The 24,169-nt window shown below is 32.6% G+C and overlaps 1 protein-coding gene across 1 annotated transcript; it reads left to right on the top strand.

Annotated features, from left to right (window-relative positions):
- Positions 1-2,572: 2,572 nt before the first annotated feature.
- Positions 2,573-23,676, top strand: LOC122402139. The gene is made up of 3 exons (XM_043404706.1): positions 2,573-2,757; positions 23,020-23,279; positions 23,510-23,676. Exons 1-3 carry the CDS (start codon positions 2,658-2,660, stop codon positions 23,561-23,563), a joined length of 414 nt encoding a protein of 137 aa, XP_043260641.1. The 5' UTR covers positions 2,573-2,657; the 3' UTR covers positions 23,564-23,676.
- Positions 23,677-24,169: the final 493 nt, after the last annotated feature.

The following is a 24,169-nucleotide window of genomic DNA, read 5'->3' as shown; positions in this document are numbered from 1 at the left end:
TGGGATATATGTTTGGAGCGTCGATTTAACGAAGCAGCCGCTTAACGAGTAACTTCTCTACTATGAAACTTCCAAGTGTCTTCGTCGATAAGTTTTCCACGCAACTTGTGGTGAAAATGGGTAGCCAAACTTGGCTCAATCCTATCGAACAGTTATTTAAACTTCTCTCGATTGACTACTCTGTAGACAGCTAGGATTTATCGCCCTCGCTATAGTAAGTTTCATACGTGTTGTTCTTTTTATCAGCTAAGATTGAGATTACATCACGTTTATTTCAATTTTTATAACCGGTTATATATTGATATTTTATTTCTAAGACACTAAGAGTAAAAAATATTAATAAATATCGCATGATTTTTATACGCATCAACCATTGGTTTTGAGAGAAAAATAATTTGGGTATTTAAATGACTTTTAAATCTTAAAGAAATATAAGTTTGAACTATGTAACTTGTTAAATGTAAACTTTACTTTCCTTTTGAGAAAACATTTATTTATGAACGTTATCAATTTTCATTGGGCAGCGTTTGAAAATTTTAGTCGACGCAAAACAGACTGTGTATTATCTTGGATAACAAAATTTCTTTTTCGTAGTCTCTTTCTTTTTTGAACATTTTTTTCTTCCTCCGACTAAGGATCTAATATTACGTAACATGAACACCGGAATTAGTAATCAGCTGTGCACTTTATATTTTTTCTCGCCGATGATAAACAGGGTTAGTGGTTTCAACGCGATAACGGATCGATTATAAAAAATACATTTAACGTCACATTTTATCAGGCGGGCGATGTACTCACTTCTCGTTCGGACAACATTAAACTCTACCTTTTACAGACACGAAAATAAGTCGAACAACGTTAAATAATATACTTCATCTATTAAATTATCCAATAAGTTGGAAAACATTAAGTCAGTTTATAAGTTGACGTGTACTGTTATCTAATGTCAACTTTGACGTTGACATTGGCACAGTTTTTGTCTTTTAACTGCAATTGTTTTACCATGAATAGCTGATCTAGTTTGGCACTTTGGTGTCAAGTTATGTCCTACTCAGACGTAAACCAAAACCAACAGAAAATTAATATTACTGAATTCTAATGACAATCTATATTTATTTTTTTTTTTGTTATAGGTGTGTGTATCAATTTGTATAAGCACGTGAAAAATTAATAATATTTCTTTTAATGCTCGAGATTGTGAAAAATTGTCTACCGGTATCGAGAATGATTTATTAAAAAATCTCAAGAATTCTCGAGGCGGTTTTTTCGACACAATCGCTAGAAATGAACTTGGTATTCTCCTAAAGTTTGAGCGTTGATACAGAAATCAGCTGGTACTCTCCTAAAGTTTGAATGTAGCTATAGAAATTGTGCTGTCCCAGAGTTTGAGCGTTCGAATTAGGTATACACACTTTCAAATTTATGTCCAGTGATCATGATTTTCCTTTTTTACAGGTGTATTTTCCCCAAAATTAAAGGAACTTCTAGGGGCCATAAAGATTTGAAAAGGAAGTGGCTGAAGGCACACGATAGCCGATTCTTTTGCGAAGACTAAATATGCAAATAGAACAGTAAGCTCCGAGCATTATTTCTATTTACGTTCATTAAAATACCTCGACGTTTGCAGAAGTTAAAAAATCGGAGGCATTACTTTCCATTCAACCTCGTTACCACCAGTTCCAGAGGATCAAAATGGCTTAATTCGAGAATTTAGTTTCTTAAATTGAATCACCTTATGGGTTTCAAGTTGGATCGGTCGAAATTATGGTTTCTCTCTTGGAACAAAAATGTCATAACGTGGAAAATATGGAAAATGGTACGAAGAAAGGACAAAGAACGGCACACAAAAAATGGCGCTGCGGGTTTAAATGAAATAGGAAATATGATATATCAAAACCTACGTTAAAATGTAAAATTAATAAAAAGATAATCACGTTTTAGAGCTTGAAATACGACTCTTTGGGATACCTGAAATATTTAGTCCTCCAATTTTGAAAACAAAACCGCGAATGTTTGTAACGATATCTGGCAGTTCCCGTAACAATGGAACTGAATAAAATAAAACAGAGAAGATGGATCATTCGGTACAATTTGGTCCAAGCTACAATTTAGGGCTACCACCACACTTCTTTTTGCAAAATTCAAAAATAGGTTCAAAGTACACCGGAGTAAACTTTAAATTGATCACCAGAATAAAGATTCCACCCAATATCGGGTAATTGCATGGTACTATTATATGTATATTTTAAACCTATTTGTGATTTTTTCAAATATACTTGTTACTTTCTTAGATATCGAGTCGTGTTCTCGCGATACATACTGTAATTGCACTGGCGTCCAATCTTATAGCTCGTTCAAGTTTATCCTTCGTTCGAATGACTTTTGTCAGGTGTTGTGTCCAATTTGCTGGCACCCTGTATATGATCCCGTGCGTGTACGGAACACCACCCGCAGTATCTGCGTACTCAGCATGCTCCACGGCGACGTTCGGTTACCCCACTCTGGCCACCGCACCCGTAAAAGAAGGAACGCGCAACGTCCCCCTTGTTCATTCAAAACCACCTGCTCGCCGAGGAAGCATCGGCCCTCCGGTTCATCTAGCTCTCGTCCCTCGAGCCATCAGGTTGAAAGGAATCAGTCTCCGTACGAGCAACAGGATGAGGAGCAACCTAACTTCCGGTATCCCACTGACGGTCTGCATTTCCGTCTGCGCGTTGATGGTCCTGCTCTTCGCTAGTAGCACCGCCTACGCTAAACGTGAGTAATTATTTTTTATAATTAATCGTCAATACTCCTCTTTATCCCCAACTTTTCATTCTCTGTTTCTTTGAAACTTTTACTGCCGCTGATGGTCACCGGTGTCCGGCTATTTAAACTTTCGCTGTTCTTCAAATTGAATCAATAAACGAATTTCGCAAATTTTTAAATACAGACCGACGAAAAATCTTTTCTATAAAATAGTTTATTATTTTACAAATAGACTTTACGATGATTCAAATATGATACGATTATTCTCAGATATGGAAAATGCCAAATTATAAATTTTAAAGAAAATTAAATACAGAGGAATATTTTTTTAAATTTTATCTAGATAAATATTCAAGAGTTGAACGTGGAAACGATTTATTAACCGGCAGTTTTTTATGTTAAAGGAAGTCTTTGATATTTGATTTAATATTATTTGAAAGTTTACGAGTATTGAATTTTATTCGTTGTACGCGTTTTAATTTGTTTACGTTCAACCTTTCTATGCACGGCAGTCAGTTTCAGATAATTTATATTGTTGTTGTATTATCAACCGTGTGTTTTTCTTTCATGGATTATTGGTTAAAATTAATACATTATTTACAGTATTATGTTCAGCGGGATTTTCGACATAATGACGCAACAGACGTATAAATAATCTGTATTGTATATTATTTTATTACAATCTCATTATATTTGCAACCAAATAATGAGCATTACAAAAAACAACAATATCAAGGTGGGCACAAAGGGGTTAGAGAATTATTAAAAGTTCGAAGCATCAACAGTCCTTGCTTTCTGCATTTTTAAATTTCGTTAATAATTATTACATTCATGGAAATATTGTTTCTCTTTAATTACAAGTACTAAAGTTGTCGAAAATTATTGCGACGTACATTACTCCATCGTTCGATTTTATTAATTAATGTCATGTTACTGGAGTTAAGTATCTCAAGTTTTTGTAGGTTTTATTTATTAATATATAAAATACCGACATGAATTTTTATTTTTATTTTTCCGTTACAAAATACAAAGAGATTTATTATTTTATTTCATTTGAAGATATAACGAACAAATAACACATCTACCCTTTTACAAAAAAAAGCATACAAATTAAACCATGAGAAATCCATTATAAAATTTTCAGTATTAAACATTTATAAACAAATATGCTGAAAAATATATTGAAAACGTGGCAATGTTATTTCTTATATCGAGCATTATTATCACATACATAAATAAAAAATAAAAATAAAAATTTGGGATTTTTTTGGTTTCGTGACTTAAGTTTTCGGTAATAACCGGCTCATATATTACACGTATCATAATTATCTTTTTGTCGATTTGTCTTTGTGAAAGCTTAACAATGATTTCGAGGGAACAATACGTCGTTTCATAGTCTTTGAGGAAACAGCGTACGTTTAGTGAATCGCCGATAGAGAAATTGTGACAAATATGTCTTTCCTCCGCGACGAAGACATAAACGAGAGAAGTATGAAAACCAGATACGTGTCGCTGTTATGAACCGAGAATCTTTGACACTCGCCCTTTGTAGAGCCGGAAGCTGAAGTTTAAGAGGAACTTCATTTCGAAGAGCGTAAATGCGCGGCACGGACGTGCAAGAGTACATAAGAACAATCGAACGAATAATTCTCGGTGTTCCACGAACTTAAATTGATTCTATCGCCGGGGCAAACAAAAATTATCCACCGGGTGTTACGCGTTAATCCAAATTTAAGTAGCATAGGAATCGTCCTTCGTCGTCTAGCGAAACTGTTTCACATTTCGATACGTTTCGATCGATTGGATCCAACAAGGAAAATTCTCTAGTCCTTGTAAATAAAATTGAAGTCCATTGTCGCAATTTTTAATTATAAACTATTCCAAGTGAGCCCGATTATCAATAATGGACTTCTGTTCGCTCATTCAGAATAATATTCGATCAGTTATCCGGGGATTACTAAATGCTCTATTAAATACACGTTTCCTGTGTATCGAACCACCATCATATAATAATAATTTTCGAACTAAATGAGATTTGTGTTTAGGATTACTATCTCAATAATACCCTTGTACTGACCTAACTGACCATAATACCCTCGGTACTTTACTTATGTTTCCATTTAAAATATTTAGGTACGCGCTTTCATCCACTGAGCCATCTATTATTTGCAAATTTTCCACTCTATCTTCGTGCAAAAACGTTATATCCACTGTGCTTCAAGGATAGTTGAATATTCTCTTTACTCGATTCCCTCCTTTTTCTTCGTTACGTTGATTTTGCTCATCGCTTCGATATGCATTTTACCTTTATTGACTTTGAAAACGCTGTAGGCTTGTTCGTGTAAATTTTCGTAAATTAATAAAAAACAAAATTGAAGACCTTGCGGCAAAAAAAAAAATTGTTTGCAAAAATAATGGCTAAAAGTATAAAGGAAAATATATAAAAGTTTGCTTTAAAATATATACGTATGTAAATTCACCGTAAATAAAATTTTACTTTCTGGCCCGGTTCATGAAACGAAACATGAACTGGCAATCGTGTAACCTGATTAAATTAAACTACATAATTAGACAAAGGACTGTGCACAAAACATTGAAATGTCGACAGTATATCATGAAAATATAATTCAATTTAGTGGTAATATTAAAATCTTTTATGAGCTATAAAATGCATGTCATATCATTACAAATATTTTGTATAGTCTACCTAGTTATTGTAATAGCTGTAATTAATTACCCAGACCACTTGTCCTTGTTATCAGATCAGAATATAATGACTTTTGTAGTTTTTATTTTTCATATAATGTTTTCCACTTAGGTGGTTATTAATGACGATTGTTTATTATTAAAAATAATAAACAAATATTATTTTTAATAAAATAATAAACAAAAGAAATTAACCTTAATAGCTGTTCGGTTATCGTCTCAGGAAATTTTGACTACTTTTTAACATTTAAAATACATTTTTCTTCTTCTCTCCTATTGTTGTACATTCTTTTCTCTCTATTCGCTTTATGAATGTATGGTCAAATGCCCGTGTTTCTTAAATTTATTGACTATTGTCGCAGTTACCACAATTCCCAATCAATGTTTATTAATTCGTGTACAACATTAGAGACAGTTTTCAAAGGTACGGGCTTTATTTTTCGTGAAATAAACATTTCATCTCACGTTGTGAACTTTAATGGTTTACTAGAACGATGTCCAAATATCAAACTCTACGGTATTGTATATTTATTTATACTGTACCGGATAGTAGCATAACTCTTTTATAGTATTTGATCCATAAGATCCTTTCTTTTGTATTTATTATATGCCTGATTTTAACATGAATTTAATTTCTGAATAAATAAAATCAAATCATAACTTTTATTGTATGTATAATAAATATTGTTTGGAAAGAGTCTTTATATTTTGTTTTAATACGATATAATTTCTATTATATCTAGTATTAGCAAAATTCATTATGATACATATTATTATTACTGAGGAATATAACTAAACAACCTCTCTTATAGATTATAATCGTAGAATGATTTTTATTAATTTCCAATTACTTTATCATGTGTTACATCAACAGATGTATCTTCGTTTATTGGATGGGCAAGTGATACGAGTTGTGAACAAAGATCCGACCATTTTCACCCAAGCTATACAAGCGTAAGAGAAGATGGATCATCAGATTGGTTCTGACAACAAACCACCCTCTCTCGTAACTTTTCCACGCGTCGTTTCACTAATTTCAAAATACATTTTCGATTTGAAATGGACTTTCCTGGTTTTCTTTCTGTCTCAAAAATGCCAATGTTCTCATAAACTTTCATGTTTCTAATATTTTTCCAGAACACTTACTCTGTTGCTATCAATACTCGGTGACATCGAACCAAACTAATATATTTTTAAATTGAATATGACACTTTGAAAATGAAATTCTTTTGGATTTTACACATTGAAAATAGTCACAATATTACAAGTTGAGGTGTACAGTGTCACGTTATATGAGTAACTATAATAATTTCACATATTGCATTTTAGTAATAAATAAATTTACAAATTTGAAACTGACTGGCGAAGCATTCAAATGTCAGAAAATTAAAAGAAAATATTTAATTTAGTACATAATAAATAATATATAAAAATGACAATATATTCGACCTAAATTTTATTAATACAATTATGAGTTTATATCCGAAGGAATAATAACTGTATTGGCAATCAATTTTACTTTAAAACCACTTAAAATAAATACTCAAACTTCACCCATCTTGTCGTATACGTGGAGCGAAAAGTTGCAGCTAAAATTTACAGTAATATTCCGCGTTATTTTTTCCATCGACAAGAAAAGCACAGGCGAGTCTTCGAGTTTTATGTTTTTGTAACTTTCCTTTTTAAAACTGTGCAATTTTCAAGTATAAAATTGGCACTCAACCTTTCAAAACTACTATACAAACTTCTGTAAATATTTTAATAAGGGTATATTGAAATATTGAATCGAAATTTTTTACTCTATAATCTATCTATTTATATTAAAGAAACAACACTTTCGACAGAATAAAAACAAAATTTGATCCACTTTATCCCTCCACGGTTCACGCCTCCACGAAAACCAATTAATTGACAAAACAAGCGTGAATATTTTGTATTTTAAAAGGGCAGTTACGAGGAAATTACAACAGCGTGAACTAACATTTCTGTTGACCAATTGTTGCAAGATTGGTCATCAAAATACCACGGTATTATTTAACGAAACACCTTTATTCGAATTGTTACACAAGTTTACAATACGAATTATAATGATAATTCGTGTATCGATTTTGTGTGAAACATAATATACAAAGAGAGATAATTGAAAAAAGAATGGAAAATAACGCCAACAGTACGTAAAGATGTAAAACTGTTATTTGTATTTAAAATCTGATTAAAACAAACGAAGTCTCAGCCTAACAGATCGTACTTACGTAAAATTTTACGTGAATAAGGTTGTTTCAGACAATCATGTAACGAGAAAGTATGTCTCGATGTTTGTACGTGATTCGAATCGTTAACATTTGATGTCATTAATTAATCACGGATTACCTTTGACTAACTCGATTCTTCGTTTATACGAAGTACGGATCATAACAACTTTTAATGATATTAAAATAATCTTTCAGTTTTATTCGAGCAACGAAAGCTTATAGAAAAATATATTAAAAACATTTGGTTTCGTTCTGGAGAAGATTTTTAATTGTATCGTCTTAAGTGTTACTCGAAAGTATAGCAAAAAATTAAGAAACAAAGAATGTGCTCGTTGCTAACGTTTTAACGAAATATTATTTTGAGGGAAATTGAAGTTTAGTTCAACAGACAGTTCCGTGTAATACGAGTTATCCGTAATTGCTCTCCAGGCGTTAAGAAAAGAAAAATGACCGAAGAAATGTAAGCGAGCATTGAAAAGTCTTAACCCATTATTGTTACATCTAATTGTCAGATAGATTCTATGAGTATACAGTGAATTGTTCGTTGGTCAAGAAGTATAGAATCGCGCGATCGATTTTCCATTAATACGCGAAATACTTTAATTCGCGAGAACAAGATACGTTTCTTCGACTTTTATTTATACTTTCACGACATAATTAAATCTTCATTTCTTTTTAATAATAGAAGCAGAACAACCTCAATGTTTCTTCGTCAATTATATTAAGAGACAATATTTGGTGCACAGGATTTGAATATTAAATATTAAATTATACATACAACTATACATACAACTGACTGGATTATAATTTGTAATTGCAAAAAATGTTGCAAACAGAATCTATTGTAGAAGACTAAAGAACGAACGAATTAACTGTTAATGAAATTGATTAATATTGCATTTCCTGTGACACAGCAATTATAATAGCGATGAATTCAATTTTTCAACGATGTTAATCGTATTTCGACAAGGACGATCGATAGTTTGAAGTGGAATATTAATCAAGTTATGTGAATCATGTTCATCAATCTCAAGTGGTATGTAAATATAATAGTATAGAATAAAGAGAGTAGAAAAATATGTTCCAACTATTTTATATTCTCTGCCGTAATAACAATAAGTGAAAGTTCATTATAATTTGTTTCCAAACTTGAATTAGAATTTTTCATAAAATATCTACCTTTTCTTTCCGAGAAAACACATGTAAGCTTTGGAATTGTCTCACTCCTCTTTCAAGATGGTGGAAATAGCAGATATCGAAACTGTTTGAATTCTCGAAAACGTATCGAGCTGCTTTCCTTTCAGCTTTCCTTTCGATTCGTGGCAGAGAAAACAGTCGCAGGGAAGCAAATCGTGCGAATACAGTGGATGGCCAAACGCTACGCCACTTTTTGAGGTCAAAGTGTACCGATACCTTTGAGAGAAGAAGCGCTCTCATGAAACAGAGACCAGCTATGGCAATTTTTTCGTTTCATAACGTCGCGTTGGTACGCATCAAGGGCCACATTTTTCTTGTAAGCATCTCGCAACAATTTAAATGCCTTCTCGAATGTTTCTTTCAATTTTACATGAAGTTTAATGTCAAGCTCTTTGCCCCGTCGTGTTTTCTCAACGACCGTTAAAAACGTTAGGTAAAAAGCAGCGCTGAACCAGAGTCAGCATGGTTGCAAATGAGGTTTTAATGTAAAGTTGTTTCAACAAAAGATATTACTAGCATTATTTTAAATGTGAACCTTAAAATGAACTTTGGCTTCTCTTACAAAAGATACGTAAGAAATTCTGAACCTCTAGCTCCTTTTAAAAGTTTCTTGTAATTTACAAATAGTTTCCTATGAGAGATATGATTCGCCATTTTGGAAAATATTAATATACGCGATGGAGAAGTATGTCTAGCAGACGTTCTACTTATGAAAGCAATAACATTTCTCCGCAAACTTAGTACAAAAATCTATAATACAGATATAGTTTAGGTTCCAGACTCAAGATTAATCATTATGGTGTTAAGACTGTCATGTAAGATGAATCGTCTTTTAGAACTTCCGTTCAAAGATCTTGCTTGATCCGAAAATTCTAAGAAAGCAAAATTACGTTGAATGAAATAATAATAAGAATAAAATTTTATCAATCATTAGAGCAACATTTTTTCCAAAAAATTGTAACATCTCCAAAAAGAACTGATTTTTAAACCTTTATATATATATTCCTTTCTAGATTAGTTACTCTGTGAACTCTAAGAACCAGCGAGATAAAAATTCTATAAAAATTGCTTTCCTTCAAAAAGTTTCCCAATTTCTTTTAGTTATCTTACTAGCTATAGTTCCATTCTAAATCTTATTACTCGTGATAATTTGATGTATGGAAAATATAATAGGAACCGGTTTTACTTATCGTGGGTTCAAAAGCACTTTATATCTGGCCTGTAACACCATCATGGCCGATGCTATATCGACTTATAATATGTCTAGCCCTTCACCGCACTCGTGCGTTTCAAAATATAGACAGGAATCGATACCTGATAAAGTATGAATTGGTTTAAATAAGAAAAGCAGTAAGACCATCTTCGATCGCAATTTCCTTCCTTTCTGTGCTATCAAATAGTACGTTTGAATGTCCACACGCGTTTCTCACTATTTTTTTAATTAAATTACCGATCGACAAGTCAAATATGTCATTAGTGACTTAGTAGCGATTATTAATTGCATGTTACAGTTTTTGGAAAATTTTAAGCAAATCTATTACCATTTAGAAAAAAATAATTTTGGTATTAAAAAGCACAGAAGAATAGCACAAAAGATTACTGATAATATTTAACGAAATTATAATAACGTTTACAGTAAATCATTTATCGAAAGCATCGTATGTAGCAATTAAGGCTTTCATTTTTATGGCTGAACGGAGTAGCATTTATTGAATCGAAATAATCTAGTCTGCAAAATTGTTTCCATAAACGACAATCGATGATACTGTGAACACCAATTAATGATTTGTTTTCACTCAGATTTCTAATTAGACATTTCAATCGACATTTGTCAAAAATACTTTGTTATTTATAGTAACAACCTTTGTTATTTATAGTAATCATCTTTTATTCGAAAGTTTTCCAAATTAGATAATTCCTGGATATCTTCTATTAATAAAAATTATAATGTTTAAGATGTAAAACGTTATTTCCTTACCAGAAAGTTTCGAATGGTTCCACTAAAACAGCTTCACGTTGTAACGATAATGACTTACGCGTACAGTAAGCTAGTACATTTTAACGACTTAATTATAACACGGATTTTAAGATAATTAGATAATCATCTAATTTAAAAGCTTGCTCCAGTGTTTTAATAATCTCGCGAGGATACGTCGAAAAAATAGTTCACCTTTATTCCAAGTTACTCGAGACAAAGTTTCTTAATTAAGTTAGTTATGTGATTGGGTATTTCTTTTTTCGTGTTTTTCTCAGAAAAATACGGCTTGCATTTTATTTTGTTTATAATATTTTAAAGTAACGTTCTCTTCTAGTTACTTTCATATTTTGTCTCGTTTTAAAATCCTGTTCTAAGCCCACACTCCGATCCCATTAGAGAACACGATCCTAAATACAATGTGCAGAATTTCGAAACCAACCGAAGGAAAATGTTGTTTCCTTTCAAGACGGTCACCTTTGACCCTTAACCGAGGGATTAAATGTCTCTACGAGTACTCCTGGCAGCTTGTTATCCTCTAAACAATCGGCTACTTCGTTAACAATCATTATTGTCCGCAATTCTCGAGAAACTATCACTAGACCACTGGTCCAATTAGGCGCGTTTCAAGCTGACATTGACACACTTCGTCTTTGGTCGAGTAAATAATATTATCCCTATCGTTAGACTGATTAGGCGAGTTTCAAAGGTGACGTTCAATTCATTTTTTCATTAAGGAGTCTTCTAACACAATTATTGATAAATTTAAACAGTACTAAAACTTTCGAACAATAGTTAAGAAACAAATTAAACAGGTGAACAATTTTTCTGCAGGTCTAATTTGTTTTAATCGAACATTCAATATGGAAATTTACATTTTGCTGTAATTTTTCTTTAATCAATTTAAATAATTTTTTGTTCAATAAAATATTAGTTTATCTTTCTTCTATTTTTTGAAACCATTTACATAAAACTTCTCGATCCGACCAAATTATTCTGATCTACCGTTGATGTTATACAAAATTTTGTAAATTATTTTTAATCGTAAATGTGAGAATAAATAATTGATAGAAAGGTCAAAGGTTTTATTAATTTAATATATATGTAGTTTGGTTATCGAGGTTGGATTCTCTATTTTCACTGTGTACAAGAAGGTAAGCATATTATTTCGGAATAATGAGCTTACAGGCGGATTGTAATATCTTACAACGTCGTTTTCACCTTGTTAAAGCATAGTAATACGTATGTAATGAAGTTCATGGCGTTATAAAGCATTCCACCCATCGGCTTATGATCTAATATTTCACCTTTATCACTTAAGGTTATTTCTCTGTTGGGCTTTCTCAACATAACAATCACGCCTTTCTATCAGATAAGGAACGAACTATACTTTGTCGAATAACCATTGTCGACACGTCAGTGGCCTCTGTTTCTGTATTTTTGGCAAGATAATGTTTCTGTGAAAATGCATTAGCTGGTCCATACGTGTATGGGTTATCTGTCCACTTGATGTTGGAATAAATTGCCATACTGATAAACGTTATCTCAACTATAAAACGCTTAGATAGAGACTGATAATGTTCATAATTACGATGAACACTGGTTAAAATGTCCAGTCGAAAGGAAGATGTTAAAAAAGTGCCAAATTTGTACCCTGCCAGGCACCTAAAATAATTATAAGGCATCATTCTACAGATTCTGCACTTCGAACTATGCACAATTGTTTATAGCAAATATGATGGGAAAGCCGTGAAAAATGTGGTTGAAGTTGACGATGCTACGAAAGACGAATCATAACTTTCTGACTTCAAACGACTATAACTTCGAAGTGAATACATGAAACGTAACAATTCCGATACTATTTTGTAAAGAGAAGTCAATATTTATATAATATACAAGGAAATGTTGCCCAGATTGTTGGTTAGTAACAATAAAACACAAGAGATTAAGATGATGTATTAGGATGCAAATATTCCTCAAAATATGTTTAAGTGTATACTGTAACTCTTTCCTAGAATGGAATTCAATGCATTCAATATGAAAAACTGTTATTATATTTCATCCCGTTCTTCTTTGGATAATAATTTTTTAATGAATTTAATATTAACGATGACGTTCACAACGTATACGATATGGTTGCTATCGTGCGATCTGAAGTGTTTATACTTCAGATGGTTCTGCTGGTACGTTACATTCTTGTAGAGGTGTTTATTTGGAAAAGTAACACCATTATGGCTTTCCACGATACTTTTTCTTTCGTCTGGAATTGGACCACAGTCTTATATGAGATGCTATCTAGTGCAAACCAAGCGATTCCTAGATATTTTAGATTTGAGATTTTATTTTATTTTGAAGACATTTTGTATTACGATTTTTGTAGCGTATGTTATAGTGTAAAATGGAGTGAAACTGTATTATTTGTAGCAAGTCACTTGCAAAGTTAGCTCGAAACAAATACCGAAAGTGCAATGACAACTGGTATTGTGTGGGATGCTATCGAAACAGAAATGTCAATAGCACGGCTAACAGCACTTTTTCAGAAGTAGATTTGTTTTGTGAAGCAGTATCCAGAGTTCAAAAGTGTTTCTGAACATTGACAGAAGTCATTTGTCAAGAAAAAGGGGCATCTTTGGTTGCAGTTTACAGAGTTCGTTAAAAGTAAGGTTGGACTTGCTGCAATTGTTGGACATATTTGTGAATGTAAAATAGGCCAAAGTGTAGTGGGGTGTTGTTCACATATTGAAACAGTATTATGGTACTTCGGATTTACGTGACATTAAACATCCATACATTCACCTGCCAACTTCCTCAACAGATACTTAATCGAAGAAATATCATCTGAAGAAGAAGGGGATGAAATATAAAATAGTTCTTCATATTGAATGCATTCCATCCCGTTTTAGAATTGAGTTACAGTATACCATTAAACATATTTTGAGGAATATTTGCATCCTAATACATCATCTTAATCTCTTGCGTTTTATTGTTACTAACCAACAATCTGGGCAACATTTCCTTGCATATTATATAAATATTGACTTTTCTTTACAAAATAGCATCGGAATTGTTACGTTTCATGCATTCACTTCGAAGTTATAATTATTTGAAGTTGGAAAGTTATGATTCGTCTTTCGTAGCATCGTCAATTTCAACCACATTTTTCACGACTTTCCCATCACATTTGCTATAAACAATTGTGCACAATTCGAAGTGCAGAATCTGTAGAATGATGCCTTATAATTATTTTAGGTGCCTGGCAGGGTACAAATTTGGCACTTTTTTAACATCCTCCTTTGCAACTCAGTGGGAACTATATTTTTTTGAAAAATTTCAATAGTCCAGAAGGACTAATCTTTTTGATCTTTCAAACTGAATAAAATTTACTCGAACAATTTTTTTTATTATAATTTTATACATAGTACAGAATTATCGATTTCGTTGCATCCAGTAGGAGTTATGAAACTCTGTACAATCGAAGAAACTATTAGAGGAACCTAAGCACTCTGAGTTAGTCTGAAAGTTCAGCAATAGGGTGGAAATTACTCTTGGAAAGTTGCAAGAGGGCAGTCAAAAAACGGAAAACAACGGAGAGCACTCTCGTTACGTAATAAATGAAAATGGTCATTAGACAGCATCCATTGACCGATGGATACTTTCTATCCTCCGAGTTCGTTATGGTCGTTATTTTGTAACGCACTGTTATTGCATTCATTACAGAGTGGATTCGTTCGATCGACGGATTAATAAACACCGCGTCCCGTTTTTTGAACGACACAGTTGCATAACTCTTCACACAAGGTCCTAGATAATTTCCCTTTTCTTTAATTTAGGATCGTCTTTGTCTCTTATAACAATTTACAGATAATTAACGAAGCATAATTTATATCTTAGTATTTTGGAGGAAGCAACAGAATTTGCTTAAGTTTAAGGTATACGATTTTATAAATATGCACATAGATTACTGTCAGAAATTATAGATTTTTCATTTAAATTCAAATGTAAATACAGAATGTAATATTAAATTAATTCTATAGGTTTGAAAGCTTTGTGGAATCTTTCAAATTACGATGCAACATACGTTACAATATTATGATATATTGTTTAAATATAATGTTTCTTTGTATCGAGCAATGAAAATGCAATGAAAATTTAATGAATATTCTGAATATAATGAAAAATAATAAAATGCAGGTTGGTATAATCGATTGAAATTTTCTTCAATTCTTTCACCTTAACGAATTTAATTAATCGCATATTATTTCCAAGACCATACAAACTTTTATTACAAAAAGATTTAATTGGTCTCAAGGAATTAAGTATTCTTTAAATAACTTCGCCTCAAATTTAAGTCACATTAAATACTGAACATAACATGTACATTAAAAAATCTGCAATGCATTTTATAATCAATTTTTTGTATTTGAAAACTTGTCATTCAAAATTGTATTTGTAGCGTTAACTTGATCTTTTGAATGTCAACTTTCGTTAATATTTTATACTATGAAGATTCCGATGAGAAGAGAAAGAATTAAAATGTTTTAATATATCTACACAACGGTGACGTGCTTCATAATTAGTTTATCGTCATTTCAGTTCGTAGAAACTGTATAAAGTTCAGCAGACTTTCGTTGAAATAAAACGACGCGTGTTAAAAAATTTTCTTTGAGATGAAAGCACGTGAAATTAATTATGCGTTGTTCTCGATGTTCCATTAAATTGAATGTCAAACAATTAAAAAAAAAAACAATCTTAACATATCTTTCCTATTATCAGTTTACTTTGAATGTATTATCTGAAATTGGATGAATCGATGCGTTTACAGTAAATGGAGTTGAAAAGTTGTTTGTTAACGTTGTTATGATATAATGCATTTGTGAACCATTAATTGTGCACGTAATCAACTTTGCTGCATTCGTAATTCTGAATTTCCAAATTAATATATTGTTACGTCAAGTTCATTAAAAGTTTGATATCTCCTATAGTAAAATGTGTTGTTATCGGAATTAAACTCTGCTTGCATATTACTAACAACCAATCTTTCTTGGTTCAAATTTGAAAATCAGTTGCGTTTACACGGTGTTAAAATTATAGCCAACGAATACGTTAACAGTATTTAAGAAATTAATAATTTATGTAGCTGTATTTACAGTTTATGTAATAGACTGGATCCAATTTTATATTCATTGTTGCACGTTGAATGGATCGTATTTTGCAGTCGCATACAAAGTACTCTGAATTGCATATAGACGCCATTATTACGTAATCATCTAATTATAAGTTGTTGATTGCATTGTGCATAGAATTTCTTCAGCCTTTTTGCATAGAGAAACATAACAATGGATTAATGGATTTTTCTTGTAAATCTGACAAAATATTTCTAAAGAAATAAAGGAAATATTGCAATTTAAAAATCAAACGATGCACGTCGAAAAATCAATACAAAAGCTAAATTAAAAATTTGTAAAGATAAGTTTCTTCCTGTAGCATCTGATGCTATTTTGCAGTAAAAGAATCCTCGACGTTAATCTAATGAAAATTCCATGGGACTTGCTATTCCATCAAAGGGTTGATACTTAGAAAATCGCAAAAGAATCTGAACTCGTTTTGTTCCTAATTCGAGTAATCGAAGAAGAAGTTGGATAAAAAGTTCATAGTAACGTCGTGCTTTAAATTCAAATAGCATTCGTAGGTTCGTACCGAGACGAACGGCTTTTATTAAATCACTCGATCCCAGGAATAACGTCATTTCTATCTACAACGAGGTCGGCCAAGTTGCTGTTCCTTTACTTTTGCTTTTACTTCTGAAGAACGACGTTCTATCCGTTTTGATCCGTGGTCTGATTTTGCGGCTTTCAGACGTGCACCGCCTGGAGAATTGAATATGCGTCTTGGAAATACATACTACGAATCGTAGTTTCGACCCCCATTAGACCCACGACCGTGCAACCGTCTATTGAAACATCGAATTTCCTCCTATGGAGCAAACTTAAATTAAATTAAAACAACAGATATAAAAATATCAAAAGGGAAACGCATATACAGGGTGTTCGACCTCTAGGAAAAATTTTAATGGAAGATTCCAGAGGCCAAAATAAGACGAAAATCAAGAATACCAATTTGTTGATGGAGGCTTCGTTAAAATTTTATTAACGTTTAACGTTCTACCCGTACTGAATCTTTTTCTCGAAAATCCGTAGAATTTCGGGGGTGTGTCTATTCACCAAAAATGATTGTAATTGACCCCCGCAACCAAAAGTAATTTTTCCAGAATGATTTAAAATTTTTTAATTTAATTTTTTAATAACTTTTTAACAAAGCCTCAGTCAAGAAATTGATATTCTTGATTTTCGTCTTATTTTGGCCTCTAGAATTTCCTATTAAAATTTTTCCCAGGGGTGGCCGAACACCCTGTCTAGTTATACGACACTGGGGACTGCTCTAAACTGTAAACTAACAATTAAAGTAATAAATTCTCTAAACTTTTTACTATTAAATCAATTGGACACCAATGATGATGAACAAAATTTCAATTTTGATCCATACATAATTCAAGGTTTAGATAATTTAAAAATATTTTTTAACAACTGCAGCAAATCAAAGGGTAGATTTTTAAACTTTTTTTTAGCTCTCTATAGCAATGTAATAATTGCATTTGTTCTAGTTAAACAATTAAAAATAATGTATTTTTTGTGTAAAGGTCCCGATACTCTTCGATGTACTATATTTTTGCTGGCATTTACAGTAATTGCAATTTCAACAATTGTATGGTATATTGCCCTGCAAAATTTTTACGGTCGATGTAACCGTTTTCCATCGAACGCGGATTTAACGTTTCTCAGTAACAATTTATGAATCTCATAACGGAGATTCGACTTCGCGTTTGCTACGAACACAATACGGAAGCAATAAACCAACGTTCTCGAGGAATGCAAATTCTTATAAAGCGGCATCATTTCTCTCGCAAACTTCACTTGTTTGTCAAATAGATGGGTGATTTAACGACGGAATTTATCATTGCTCGTAACCGTTGCAACGCTTCATTGAAACGTATAATATCGATTTTTTGGAAATGTGCAACAACATATTGTTTTGCTTTATACTATATAAATAAAAACACTTATGCAAAATCAAAAAGAAATTAAATTTTAAATTTTAATTTCATTCGTAACGTTTGAATTTTGGTTCGAGTAATCTTTAACCTAACAAAATACAAGAATATATAAACCGAAGGCAATGGCGGGAAAACATAAAAAACGTGAACGACCGTCGATATTGTAAGTTACGAAAACTGAGAATCATAGAATAGATAAAATGTTCAAAAATATAGGCGGTAAAACTTGAAAACTCGAATAGAGAAATATGTTCAAAATATAAAACTGTATCGAGACCGTCAATTTTGAAAGCTGTAAAAACAATACCAGATAGTAAAAATTGCATAGATAAAGATTTGCGTGAGGAAACATTTCCAACAAAATAGCCCGTGAAAATATCGAAGAGTTTAGTCAAAACTTTATATCGTGCATTTTAGTTACTCGGTCAACAATTTCTCAAAGGTTAGTAGCTCCAGCAGATCCTGGATTTGCAAAATTTAAATTCGTTGATTAAAATTGGACACGAAAAATGAGAATTACCACAGTGAATGAAAACAAACTGACGAAACGGGACGCAGCATCGTGTCATTGTACTTCGACGCTGCGAACGATGGAATTATAGGACCTGCCAATTCTATTTACAATCAGAAATAACAAAACCATTTACACTCTGCAACAATTGCTATTGGAACAGTTCGCTGGTAGAGTAATTGCAAACACATAAAGTGCCACAAAACGTTTATCGAAAATGCAAATATTTTAGTAAAAATCGATTTACAGTGAAAGTGGAACTACAAAAGCTTTGCAAAACAGAAAATTACATCGTTCGCGGCGCCAGCTATTTGCGTAAAACTTAAAACAGCATTGCCAATGACTTTTGTTTCCCCTCTCCTTTTCAGCTTTTAAAATAATCGTTTTCGGAACATAATTTGCAAACGGTTAATGAAAGTTTCATTCCAACTTCTCGTTCAACAACTTTCTTATTTTTTTCCTTCGTCGATTTTTACGTGAAAAGAGAATTATTAAGTTTCAAATCGACTTAACCTCTTACCTTTTGATATTTCCTTCAATCGCGTTCCGCGGTTCCAAAAAAGATCGAGAGTAACAAAAAGCGAATTCATTTTTGCAGTTTCAGTATTTACGTCGACGACAGCCTTTGTACCATGGAAAAATCACTTTTCGCGAAAAGTTTCCTTACTATTGGGTCCTTTTAGAGGTCTTTTAAAGCTTTTAAAACGCACGAACAGACGCGTCCGAGCGACCAATGAAAGAAACTTGAAACCAACGATCGATTAATCCTGGCTTCGTTTAAGATAATAATTGAGTGAATAAGTTCGCGCTCGGCTCTTCCATCGATTCCTTCGTTTTTTTCCATTTTTCCTGCTGGTCACGTGCAACGAATCGCGTTCACCGTCGAGTCTTTTAGGTTAGGTTCCAATTTATTCGTTCGCGTTTTTGTTCGTACTATTTTCCGGCATTCGATTTATTATTTAACTGCGAAATATCAGACTGATCCGTATCGCGCGTTTTTATTTGCACTCTACTTTTAACGATCGTATTTGCGTTAATGATATATTTCCCCTTTCCATAATTGATTCATGGTTTTACTTTAAATGACGGCGCTTTTTCATTCGTATTTTACATTCATATTTTCAGTGTTCGAAAATTAGGTGCATGGCTTGCGTAATACGTTGATCGCCACGTTTCTTGACCAAAATTATTTATATCCTTCCATTCAATAATTTCTATTAACCTTTTTCCTTCAATTATTGAGATTGTATCGTATTTGAAAAAAGAAAACCTAAACTAAACGCTTAAAAATTTTCGTACACGCCCTGCTAATTAATATAATAATTAATATTATATAGATAAATACACTGATAAAGCGTGGTCAAACATTTTAACCTCTTCCACGATATTGGCACATATGTGTATGTTTACTTTGCAACTTATTTTAAGTGTCTCAACAAGGATGTCTAAAATCGTGAATAAATATTCGTAATTAAATTTTCCTATATAATGGATAACCATATTGGGTAATACTCGATACACATTATACAGTGAGTCACAGCCAAAATCGTACACCACATACACAGTATGTCAGAAAAATAACTGAACTTTTTAAATTAAAAAAAGAAAATTATGTAGTTATTTTGCCAAAATTATTTTTTTTTATTCAAAATACATCCCTTCTGCATCAATACACCGCTGGACACGTTCGACTAGTGCCAGCATAGATTTTTTTATATCATTTTGTGGAATCGCCACAATAACTCTTGTCACCGCGCCTTGGACTAGTGTAACACTGTCATAAAACGTTCCTTTCATGGCCAGTTTGAGTTTTGGGAATAGGAAATAATCACATCGAGATAAGTCCGGCGAATACGGAGGATGTTGGAGCACACAGACCTGTTTTTTCACCAAAAATTTACGAACAGCGACAGTCCTGTGCGATGGTGCATTATCGTGCAACAAAAACCAACTTCCTGGCGGTCGATATTCGGGCCTCACTCGAACGATTTTTTTCCACAAATGCTCCATAACACCCAGATAATATCCACCATTGACATTTTGACCCTGAGGAACGAATTCCCCAACTATAATACCTTTAGAATCATAAAATCAGATCAACATTGTCTTCTTTCGTGACTTCTGGAATCGTAATTTTTTCGATTTCGGAGTGTCTGGGGACTTCCACGTTGCACTTTGGCGCTTTGTTTGTGGATCGTACTTGAAGCACCAAGTCTCGTCTTCAGTCACAATGCACAGTGCAGTTCCGTCTGGCTGTTTTAATAAGATCCTTGCAATGTTCAACGCGAGCAATCTGTTGGTCCTCATTTAATGCGTGAGAAACAAATCGAGCACAGACTTTCCGTTTGTTTAAGTCCTTTGTCAAAATTTCGTGAATCATGTCTTTAGTCGTATTTAATACCTCTGCCATCCATCTCACACTTGAAATCGCATCGTAGGTAATCATTTCACGCACTCATCGCGATTTTTCTTTTTTGGCCGACATGGCTTTGGCTCATCTTCCAAAGTATCACGACCGTTCTGGAATAGTTTATACCATTCGAACACACGTGTGCGGGATAAACAATCATCACCATAAACTTTTTTCATCAATTCAAATGTTTCTGTAAAAGTTTTCCCGCGTTTGAAACTTTAATGTTTGGTCTATGTTCCATTGTGTTTCTGCGACGAAGTGACAAAAGGTGCTGCCACTTTAACCGTTATAACTTAACAATCCGTTAGTCGATTCCAATAATGATGCTTTTGTTTTATAGAGGAAATATACAGCTTTCAGGTTACATATTGTTTCAATAGATGGCATTAACAGTTTTTATTAAATTTAAAAAGTTCCGTTGTTTTTCCGACTTACTGTATATGAAAATATGTTTCATTCGAAAAAAGAAGTTTGAGGATGATTTGGAAAAAAAATAAGGCAGACATATATTGTAAATATATATGTATTTATTGTGTAATAATGACAAAAGAAATGAATATTGCTTAACATAAGAAAAATAAAGTTACTATAATACGGTGCAGAAAACATCTCACAGCTAAAGTCATACGCTATTCTCCTATCTGGTATTCCCATCCAGGAATCCCCGAAAAGAAAGGAGGAACGTTAAACAGAAGATAATCGCATTGTTTTAGCTTGCTAGTAAACGTGGTATTGCATTGAAGTAAGAAAATAAATCGTAATATGTAATAGTAAAAATGAAGCAGACGACACTAGAGGCGCGGGAAATTGTCGCGAAGAACTTTCAAAATGGGAAAAGCTATCGAGAAATTGCAAAAATTATTGGTAGAAGTATTAGCACTGTTCAATACATTATTAAACGCTATAGAGAAGAAAATAGAATTACAAATAAATTAAGAACAGTACCGAACAAAAAATTTAATGCGTACGATGAGCGATGGATAATTAGAAAAATCAAAGAAGATCGAAAGCTGAGTGCACCTAAATTGTCGAACGAGGTAGAAAAATATTTGCAAATATCTGTTAATCCAAAAATTGTAAGAAGAGTACTAAGAAAAAATGATTTTTATGGGCGTGCCGCAAGAAATAAACCATTTATCAGCGATAAAAATAAGAAAAGGACAGTTTGCGAGACAGTATCTAAATAAGGATTTTAGTTTTTGGAAAGAAGTTATTATTGCCGACAAAAGCAAATTTAATCTTCTTCATTCAGAAGGCAAAGTTACTGTATGGCGTAAACCTAATGAAGAATTTAAAATAAAAAATGTGAATCCTACTATTAAACATTTAGGTGGGTCAGTGATGCTTTGGGGGTGTATATCAGCTACTGGAACAGAAAATTTGTAATTTATTAAAGGAAACATGGACAGATTTGATTATTTAAATATTTTAAAAAAGAAGTTAAAAAGTAGTGCCGAGAAATTAGGAATTTTGAATTGTTTTAAATTTGATAGTGATAATGACCCAAAACATACGTAGCATATTGTCAAAATGTGGCAATTATATGTATAACTGCTCGAAAGTTATGAATACACCTCCCCAATCACCTGACCTAAACGTAATTGAGAATATTTCGCATGAATTAGAAGTAAGGATTAGAAAACACATGATTTCTAATAAAAATGATTTAAAAAAGGCATTGCAAGAAGAATGGAGAAAAATTAAATCAGATTTTACACAAAACCTAGTAAAATCAATGCTGAAAAAGTTACATGCCGTAGAATGTAGCCGAAGATATCCTACAAAGTACTAATTTTTAATTTAATTTAAATATAAAACAATATTCTTAATGTGTACGATTTTAGCTGTGAGATGTTTTCTGTAACGTATTATAATAATTTTAATTTTTTTTATGTTAAGCAATATTCATTTCTTTTATCATTATTACACAATAAATACTGATATATTTGCAATAATATGTCTGCCTTATTTTTGTTCCAAATCATTCCTAAACTTCTTTTTTGGAATGAAACATATTTTCGTATATGGTGTACGATTTTGGCTGAGACTTATTGTATCTGAATATGTTCTAATATTAAAAGAAATTAATAATTTTGTTCTCCGTAGGTGGTTGTTCGGCATTTGGGCACTCCTGTTTCGGTGGCCATGGCAAGAGGTTCGATCCACATTTACAGAATGACGCGTTTCAAGAGAACGATGCAACGACTAGCGACAAGAACCAAGAACTAGACACAATGCGTTTAAACGAGTTCGCTGTACCCATGCGAAAGTTTGAAGGTCAAGGGGAGATACTTTTCCCCCAATCGCGTCGAAAAGATTCATCGAGATTCGACCCTTACACGTTATCGTTCATCGTTGGACAATGGGTAGAGAAATTCTCGATATTATTTACGTTTATCGTTAGAGCTATAAAATGGATCTATCGACCGATAGATAGATGTGACTTTAAACGCTATAAATAAAAAAGTATTATAGCCCAAAATTGCGCTTGTTTCAGACTAAACTCGAGATATTTTTAAAAACACTATAACTTTTGAAATATATTTAATTGAATTGAATTACTTTAAATAATTTACGACTCAATTAATGATTGCAGTTAACGTCGCATCGCCGACTTCATCAGCAGGACCCGGATCTTAATAACAAATAAGCGGATCAACGTTTCTGTTGCATTTTGAATTTAAATTTAGACAAGACATGTAAAATTGATAAATGCAAAATTGTAACGAAATTCGTTTGTTGCTGTGTTGTAATGTTTTCATATATTCTTTCAACGTATAGGTAAAATACATCATTAAATAACTGTTGGTAACGTGTATATATTGTTTACAGTCGGTTAAAAAAATAAACAGAAATTACTGTATTTTGCTATTTTTGCATGCACTTACAGTTTCTTCTCAAACAATGAAGTACTATTATTAAATACTTTACTGGAATTATTGTAAGCATAGCGTAGACCTAATAAAATGTTATTCCTTAAATATTTATTTGTATACTCCATTTATTATTCCTCCTACACGCCCGAAATAAAGTATATTTGAATCTGAATCTCGAGAGGTCACATTGGAGAGGAGCACGCGACGCAATTAGGCTACCAGTTATACGTATACTACTCGTTTTTCTGAACTCCTGGTGCTAAGGCCACGTGTTTTGCCGCAGCATGTCTTTCCACCAGTGGACGGGCAAGTCGAGCTAATCCATCCGGTGGAAAAAAGCGTGAAAAGAAGTAACTTTACATATGTAAGTCAACGTGATC

Source organism: Colletes gigas, unplaced genomic scaffold (genome assembly GCF_013123115.1).
Source record: "Colletes gigas isolate AHSC1104 unplaced genomic scaffold, ASM1312311v1 Colletes_gigas_Sc00033, whole genome shotgun sequence".
Taxonomy (NCBI): Eukaryota; Metazoa; Arthropoda; class Insecta; order Hymenoptera; family Colletidae; genus Colletes; species Colletes gigas.
This window is presented reverse-complemented; position numbering and strand designations above follow the sequence as displayed.